We start from the raw sequence: 9,310 nt of genomic DNA, 5'->3' as shown, positions 1-9,310 counted from the left end.
AATTTTCATATAGACGTCTTTAGGGCCGGACTGTCATCAATCCTAGCAAGTTTGGTTCAGATCGGACCAGGATTCGCGAAGTTGTAGCAGTTTGATTTTTTGTCCCAAAAATCCGACTTTGCATCGTTGCCATGGCAACACCGTTAAACGATTTGTCGTCATATTGTGTCTTATGTGTGTTTCCTTTAATATTTTATCAGCGGACATCCTCGTCTACATCAATGACGTCTGCGTGTTGGGATCGTCTCACAAAGAAGCAGTGGAGATGCTGAAGTCGGTGCCTGTGGGCCACAGCGTGGACGTCGAGGTCAGAAGAGGGTATCCAATGCTCTACAACCCCGACGGTTGTCCAAAGCAGTCCCCGCCAAGGCCACTGGACAGCGGTGCCTTCATCCTGCCCCCCACCACCACCACCCAGCCTCAGCCTCTTCACCAGCGACCTCGCCTCCCAACACCCACCCACCACGCCCAGCATTTCGACTTTAATGGGGTCCACGGTGACGTGAACTACATGGAACCAGGAGTGACTCTGGATGCAAATGGAAACGCGATGTCTTTCGTAGTCAGGCAGCCGCCGCCGTACAGACGCTCCAGTCTGAGCAACACTGCCACGTTGTCCCCCGTTCGTCCACCTCGATCCCTGAGAAGACTGGCCCGGCTGCAGTCTCTTGACCAGGCCAGCCAGAGCGACAGTGAAGTTGTGTCAGCGATTGGCTCTCACAGGTAACAACATGATGTTTCCCTGCTCCAACACACCTGATTCAAATAGAGAGCTCATCAACAAGCTCTGCAGAAGCCTGATAACGAGCATTTTATCTGAATCTGAGGTGTGTTGGAGCAAAGAAACACCCGAGACATTTGGGGCAGACAAATAACACGGAGAGACAGGTTGTAAAAGATACACACTAGGAAAACAAAGCTAAAAAAACTACAAAAAACAGGAAATAAATAACGCACAAAAAACATAGAGAACAAACCATAGTCCATGAAAACACTACAAAATCCAGTAAACATAAACCAAATCAACACCAAAAACCAATCTGAATCATTTTGTTAGCAACTGTCATCCTTTATGATTTTTAGCCATTGAATTGTTTTTTATGATTACAATATTTTAATGTTCCAGCTTTATCTTTGATTATTTTCTCTCCAAAATTTAAAACAAAATAAAACAAAAAAAACAGAAAACAACCATTTAGATTTTTTGCTGCAGGAAACTGTAATGAGCCGGTTTCACCATCTGAAGCTAAATGATTAATTGAGACAGTAATTGACTGAGTGATCAATCATAAATATTCAGTAATCATCAGTTGTAGGCCTAAAAAATTCTAATCTTCAACCATCTTTAAGTGTAATTACTCACATATTCTTATAACCAGACCTGGTGTTCAGTATAAACAGCCATAATGTATGATAAGACACAAACTAGGCGCCTTTCAAGGTTCTCTCCCTTGATACTAAGGCACCAGGTATCGGGACCAGATACCATCTCAAGGCTTATTATCTGTATGTATCAGAGCTGGCACTCTGCTCACTAGAATCTGGTGTTGTCTCAGTTCTTCCTGATCTGAGCTGCCTTCAATAAAATCTTTCAAATTAACTCATGACTGACACCAGAGAACAGTTTCCTTATTATGATTACAATTCTGCTTCCTCTTCTTCATCAGGGCATCAATGATTCGGAATCACAACAACAACTCCCTCTCAACACCCCAACATCATGTACGATACGGCACATCAAAGTCGTCTGAGAGCGACCTCTCCACCTGCACCCTGTCCGGATCCCGGCTGCCAATGCCTCAGTCGCCCAGAAGACCAGCAGAGTCCTCGCCCGGCGGCCCCCGCAGCTCTCAGTCCCATCTCTACAGACCGCAGACCTCCCACCTCAGACCTCCTTCCACCTCTGACAACCCCTACCACCACCACCACCACCACCACCACCACAGCGTCAACGATTTCCATGCCAACGCCAGCCCCACTGCCAGTCCAAACAGGGTGTCCTCTCCTGGAGGGAGGAGTGGGGGAGAGCTGGTGCCAGTGGTCCTGGCTCAGTCTGAAGGAGACGGCGGCCTCGGCTTCAGCGTGGCGGCCGGAGGTTCTGGAGGCAGGATGACTGTTGTGAGAAGAGTGTGGGACAGGAAGCAGTGCAGCTCTCTGCAGCCAGGGGATGCTATTGTCAAAATCAATGGTGCTGATGTTCAGAGTCTAAGCTTTTCACAGGTAATTGGCGAATAATGTAATCTGAATAATCCCTTTCTTTTTTGCTTTTTTTGCACCATGGAGTGACACAACAGTTTCACAAAAAAGATTTAACGTAATAATTTTGTTTATGATAATACTATTATTCATCTCTAAGTAATCACTGGGGTAAGACCATAGACTACATTTAAATGGACACAGTCTTTTAACTTGAAAAGTGACATGGAGAAAAAGGAAGGGGGTGACTCCACTGATTGAGAACCCTGTTTGAATTGAGGTCTAAGGGAAAATGATCCTATTTTTCAGTTGATTTACAGTAAGTAAACCGTCAGTAAACATTTTCCTGGGCAGTTAATGTTCTCAGTTGCTAGTTTTAGTCTTTTAGGTCAATTAAGAGGAAAACAGACAAGAAAGCACTGCACCTGAGTGGACACCAGTGTGAGTGACAGCTGGTATTGTTCAATAGGAGCCTTGTTACTTAAAGACTATTTGAAAAGATAACAGGGTGGCTGTGGATCAGTGTTAGAGGGGGTTGTTTTCCAACTGTAAGGTTGGGGGTTTGATCCCTGGCTCTGTTAGGCTACATGGCAATGTGTTCCAGTACAAGATGTGTGATAGTTATAAAGATTTGCTGTGGGAATGTGTTTGTAAATGAGTGTAAATGTCATCAGGACTTGAAAAGCACTAATACAACAGTAAAGGATGAGGTGTCCAGACTCTTTTCATGTGTCGTTCCACGCTGGTGGAATGACCTTCTGAGCAGAACAGGAACAGACAGTCCCTGTCTGTCTTCAAGACGCTCTTGAAGACCCAGCTCTTCCAAGAGCATCTTCTGTCCTAGCACTTACCTTTACCTCCTCCCCTGCACAATCTCCTTCTGCACTTGGATCCACTTCTGCACTCTCACCCTCTGTCAGGCCACTGTTCCTATCTAGTGGATTTCTTTCCAAGACTTCTTGTATGTAGCTTATTCCTCTTTTGTAAGTTGCTTTGGATAAAACCGTCTGCTAAATGCTGAAATGTAAATGTTAACGTTTTAGTAAAATATACTGTGTTTGCTCACAGGTACAAACCGTTCTCCAAGAACACACCAAACTGGGAGAAGTCATCTTACTGGTTCACAGAGGTAAACTATTGCAGCCTGTGATCGAACATTTTTCTCAGTGTGGCTACATTTACCTCACACTTACTTTCTCTGTCATTATCAGGTATCTATCACTCGTCCGTCTCCCCCGGCTCTGGTCGGAGACTGCCACCGCCCCTTCTCCACCCACCTCCCCCACCCGACGACTCAGAAGACTCCACCAGACTCCCCGAGACGCTGCCTGTGCCCCGCACCTCCATGAGCATGCCTCCAACCCCTACACGATCCTCGCTGGTCCAGAGCACCAGCTTCTTGGAGTCAATCCCAGTGACCCTGACGATGGAGCCCAAAGACTGGATCAACACAGGCCTGGAGGATGAGGCGGATGGTGTCATGGTGCCTGATTCAGGTCTGGGGAGGCAGACTGCCGAACAGACCCGGCCACTGCGAGGGTTTGATGTGGAGCTCAGGAGAAAGCCGGGAGAGGGCTTTGGTTTTGTCATTGCCTCTCAGGATGTGGAGAATGGCAAAGGTGAGAGCCAAGTGTCTTTGAATTTCAAACTTTCTTTTTTTTATTATTTTTTATGCAACTACGGGGCCTTGGTTTTTCTGGGCCAATAGAACCACTTGGTCACATGCCCAGGGAAACAGGTTTCATTTGGATGCCCTTGTGGACACATGCACCATTAGGTAATTACAGGTCACACAGTAGTGACCGTGGCCACATGAAACCAGCTGAGTCATGGTTCACTCTTAACCCCTCAGGTTGTTTTATGATGTCCATGACTTGGCTTATCCTGGACTTTATTACTTGGCATGAATATAGCTCTGTTTTCTGGAAATCAAAATGAAAGTAGATGATCCATGATCCTTTTAGGTCTTGGTTTTCATCCATCCATCTTCTATTGCTTTATCCTTCACATGAGGGGCGCAGGAGGCGCTGGTGCCAATCCCAGCTGACATAGAGTGAAACAACCATCCACTCTCACACTTATGGTCAATTTAGAGTGTCCGAACCTGGGTCTTCTTGCTGTAAGGGCATGAGTGCTGCTTGGTTTTCATATTATAGTTATTTTAAATACATCTTACCACAAAATATAAAGAAAATACACAACGTTAAACATGTGGATTTCATCTCATCTCCTTGTCCGTATGATCAGCATTTCTTTGACCAGTTATTACAATGTTTATGTGAGAGATTAAAAAAAACCCAGATACTGTATGTCCTGAGATTTTACACACACATGCTTACACATGCAAACAGACACACACTGACTCACACACAGGCAAAGGGATTGGGACAGATGTACTCATCCTGCACACACACACACACACACACATACACACATGTTTACCTTTGTTTCTATTCCCACAAGAACACATTTTCTCTCCGGTGGGTTTTTATATGAATTGTCTGCACCTCCTGAGGGATCAGCTGATCCAGGCTCTGGGACTGGATGAGTCAGAGTCTCTCGACGAACATGGCTTACTTTAATAATGAAATGGTTGCATGCATATTATACATACTTTTCATTTTTAAATGTACTTGTATCATTTTAGATTAGAACACTGACACTATTCTCAGGTAGCCTGGAGACAGAGTGGAGTAACAAGTATAACTTTATCCAAAGGCAACAAACCCCCATTACTTCATAAAACTGTGTAATTTTTACATTTGTGTATCGATTTAGCAAACGCAATATGATATCTGTGTTGACATGGGATGGATATCGACCTCTTTGCCATACTCGTGGAAGAACATTTCTTTAAAGAATATTATAGGTTATTTACAGGATTTATATGTACCATTCTGGGGGTGTACTTGAGCTGTATTGTCTGTTTTTAGAATTAACTTTAGCCAAAAGTCTCATATCCACCTCACTCCATGCAGTCTGACCTGACAGGACATTGACGCGACCGTATCCTGACTATAGTAGCTTTTACTGTTGTGCTTATGGAAAGAGGGATAACCGCAGCGTCGCATCAGTGATGTATTACTGCCTCTCCCCCTTCCCATGCCTCACATTGGCTGCATTCTTCCAGTCTGATGCGGTTCAATTTGCTTTATGGCCTGAGCTCACACACATTTCTGTTTTTTATGGTGATATTATGGTAGTTGGATGCTCGTGTCGCTACAGCTCAGAGACCTCTCCTCCCTCCTCTCCTCTCCTCTCCTCTCCTCTCCTCTCCTCTCTCTCCTCTCCTCTCCTCTCTCTCCTCTCCTCTCCTCTCCTCTCCTCTCACCTCTATGTCTTCCGTGTCCTCATTCACCCCTTCATTTCACTCCCGACATGTCAGAGAAAAGAAATCCCCTTTGCCTCCACACATCTTTTGCTTCTCCCCTTCCATCAGTCTCCCCCTGCACTGCTTTTCCCTCACAAGCTCCCGCCCACTCTCTCTCCTTCTTACTCTGCAGTAAAAGCATCCCGTCTGCTTTTTTTTAAAAAAAGATTAAAACTCTCCCCCCTCTCTCTCCCTCGCTCTCTCTCTTGCTCTCCATCTCTGAATGCTACACTGAACATTTCCCTCACAGAGGAGCAACAGAGCGAACAGCAAAACCCGCTCACATGTGAATCAACGTCCTCAGGACGTGGAAAATAGGATTGTTGTTGTCGTTGCGTTTTTTTTTTTTTGTTTTTTTTCTGCACGTTGCTAATGAAAGAGCCATGCTGGAGAGACTACAGTCTGCTTTAAAAACTGTGAAGGAGTCCAAACGTAATTATATGCTTGGGATTATTGTTGTATGTTTACCTTTAAAAATGGGGGGGTGGTGCTGATTTGATTTGGTGCAGCATTTCACGTTCAGCTTTTGTGCATGTGTGAGACCAAGAACGGGTTTTAAATACTGTTGTGTTGTTGTGTGTGTAAAGTTTGCCTGTTGACTCTGTCTGTGTGAAAGTTAGCTCACCTGCTCTCATTAACTAATGGCTATTGTCAGTTATGCATACTGATATTTGCAGTGACAAGAGGAGCATGAAAAAAAAGATATATTTTTCTTTAATCCAGCCAGGCTTAAAGCAGCATGACATGACGTCTGTGTATTAGAGTCATTATTGAGCCACACAGGCAGGACAGTGGACGGATTTAAGCAGCAACTAACCTACACTTGTACTGTCAACACTGTTCTCTTCCTTGGTATCAGTTTAGTTTTGCTGTGTGGGAAATGTCTGCGGCCAGTGCTTCTGTGGCTGCAGAGTGGGGTTTTGCGATCTCACGGCTGCTCCTACTCCTCAGCACCGAACAGTGCAGAGTGTCAGAGTCTGCTGCGCGTACTGCAGTGGGATTACTGTAGACGGGAGTACACCGAGCGCCAGAGGAAAAGTCACTATGGCATAAATCAGTCCATTTGCATGCATCTGTGTAGTTTAAGTCTGTGTGTGTGTGTGCACAGGATGAGTGCATCTGTCCCAATCCCTTTGCCTGTGCGTAGGTCAGTGTGTGTCTGTTTGCATGTGTACTCGTGTGCTTTAAGCGACTCTTGATGCTCAACTGATGTTTTAATGCACGATAAGAAGACTATTTGCAAAGCTCCCTTTGCTTTAAATTTGACCTGATTGCCATTTCTGCCTGGGTCACCCAGATTAGGCCACAGACAGATTGTGTCTCTGGGCTCATATGACACAGTTCACTCATCACAGTTTTCTTCTGTTAACACACTGTTAACACTCTGTTTTACTCTTCTTTAAAAATGCTGAATGAGTCTTTTTTTTTTAAATGCACTCTGCTGGATGGTTCACATCAGTCTCTAGAGGGCCCAGCTGTCAGCAAAGCACAGCATAGCCTTAAAGAAGGGTCACAGGTCGATTAATAGAGAGTTTAGTAAGACACAGAAAGAGGGAGAGAAGATAGATTATGAAGAATCAGCAGACAGAGACAAATTGTTTCACTAAAAACTGTACAAGGTTTTTTATTTGGTGCAGGGGGATTAAAAGACAAGATTATTTGTGAGCAGTCTCTGTGCACAGAGGATAGGAATGAGTTTATGTTTACATAAGACTAATTTTCTCTTTGTATTAAAAACCAGAACACACATTATTCACAACTTTATTACACAATTACAGTATATGTGGTGTCTTTTCTAGATGGTCAGCACTCATCTGCACAGAGATGAGATATTATGTGGTGGCGGCAAGTATCTCTGCTCTGGGTTTATCAGTGTTTTTGTATGCCAGTGGCACGCCAATGCAGACAGTCTGCAAGTTTGGGGATCTTTGAAGAGCCGAGTAAAGTGTAACTCTCCGAAGTCTGTTATCATCTGAAATTTGACAGATTTGGGACTTCCAAAGACAGATTATAATCTAACAGTGAAAGAACAGTTCCCGTTGTGTCAGCGGGGGGAGATAATGGGTTGATAGATGGCAAAGATAAAGATAAAGGAGAAGGGCAGAGTGTTTCAAGGAGACAGTGGGGGGAGGGGGCTCTAAAGACAGACTTTTTTGTGATGTAATTTATCAAGTAAACCCTGCCAAAAGCAATCCAAAGCTTAATTACAGCTTGTTTTAGAAAATCTGGCATAGACATAAGTGAGATAAATCTTTCTGATATTAAATGTATCAGTATTTGACAACACTCCTTAATCTCTGCATTCACTTAAAGGGAACGTTCCAAGTTGCTTAGTCACTTAAGGTAGTCGTAATGGGTAACTGTTTGTTTTTGTCCTCTCCTCAGCTGCTTCTCTCCTCCCTCACCGGTTTGTGACGGTCCGTCGTGGCAGCCCAGCCGCTAAAAGTGGGCAGATCCGGCCCGGAGATCGACTAGAAGCCGTAGAGGGACGCTCGGTGGTCAAGCTGCCACACCGGGAGCTCGCTCAGATACTACGGCGAGCGGGAAACACCCTGAGGCTCACCATCGTCCCCCGTCCAAGCACATGTGAGCGCCAACTCATACTCTAGATGCAGTGTAAAATGCAGCCCGGCTCTTAATTCATTATCTAATCTGTGTCCTAATTCTTCCAGACACTTCAAGCCTTTCAGAAACAGCAGAAAATGACCTCGGTCACAGGAGCAGAAAAGGTCAGCGGTCCCGTCCGAAGGTGAGGTCATATCCATCAGCTCATTTCAGTCACATGTTTGTGATAATCCTTACAGTCCTCCCACTGACTCTGCCCTTGTTTTCCAGCGTGACTCCAGATATTACAGTGTGGACCTGGATCGTGGTCCCTCAGGTTTCGGCTTTAGCCTCAGAGGAGGCAGTGAGTACAACATGGGCCTCTATGTCCTGGGGCTGATGGAGGGAGGACCAGCCTCACGGAGCCAGAAAATCCAGGTTTGTGTCTGTGTCTGGCATTTGTACACATACATACAGATTAGATTAGATTTGATTTAGTAAAGTCACTTATTACAGCAGCAGAGTTGGGAGCAGACAAGTACATCTACTGCTCTTATATTGAAATGTATTAACAATATAGCTACCAATATTATATTATATTATATTATATTATATTATATTATATTATATTATATTATATTATATTATATTATATTAATAAGTATACAGTATTTGTATGTCATTGACTGTTGGCGATCAATAAAGTGTCTTTATCTTAATTGGCAAATCAATAAAAAGCCAAACAAAAAGATGGTGAAATCAAGGCCAAAGAGCAGATTTGTCTAAATGAATGATGAATGACAAACAAAAGACAGGGGAAATGATTAATGCCTTCTTTGCATTAGATTTAATCAAAGTGACTTCAGATTAATCAGATCACTTGGTAATTTATCACTTCATTTTTATTTTCATTTTCAGTATTTTGTTCCATAAACATGAGAGTGTTATTACCAGTGTGTGTGTGTATAATGACATTCTAACTGTAGCTCTTAGTAAAACTACACACAGCCTCTGTGAACTGTCAAGTCTCGACATTTTTCTAGTAATGAAAGTGACTAATGTGTCACCCAGTCACCACAGTGTAATCACAGCGGGTCACACAAGGAAAAGCACCTAAATGAGTGATGGCTGAATTCCATTTCTATTTTGCGCATAGTTGTGACAAGTGGCTCACTGTCTTTTATTAGTAACTCTCCAAAA

At 43.9% G+C, this 9,310-nt stretch overlaps 1 protein-coding gene across 1 annotated transcript; it reads left to right on the top strand.

The window, feature by feature from the left end:
* Positions 1–172: 172 nt before the first annotated feature.
* On the top strand, positions 173–8,672 carry LOC122781061 (membrane-associated guanylate kinase, WW and PDZ domain-containing protein 1-like). Its single transcript, XM_044044559.1, has 7 exons — positions 173–723; positions 1,668–2,220; positions 3,265–3,325; positions 3,408–3,815; positions 7,952–8,152; positions 8,239–8,315; positions 8,402–8,672. The coding sequence occupies exons 1-7, from the start codon at positions 173–175 to the stop codon at positions 8,606–8,608; spliced, it is 2,058 nt and encodes a 685-aa protein (XP_043900494.1). The 3' UTR covers positions 8,609–8,672.
* The last annotated feature ends 638 nt before the right edge of the window (positions 8,673–9,310 follow it).

This window comes from Solea senegalensis, linkage group LG14, assembly GCF_019176455.1.
Source record: "Solea senegalensis isolate Sse05_10M linkage group LG14, IFAPA_SoseM_1, whole genome shotgun sequence".
NCBI lineage: Eukaryota > Metazoa > Chordata > Actinopteri > Pleuronectiformes > Soleidae > Solea > Solea senegalensis.
This window is presented reverse-complemented; position numbering and strand designations above follow the sequence as displayed.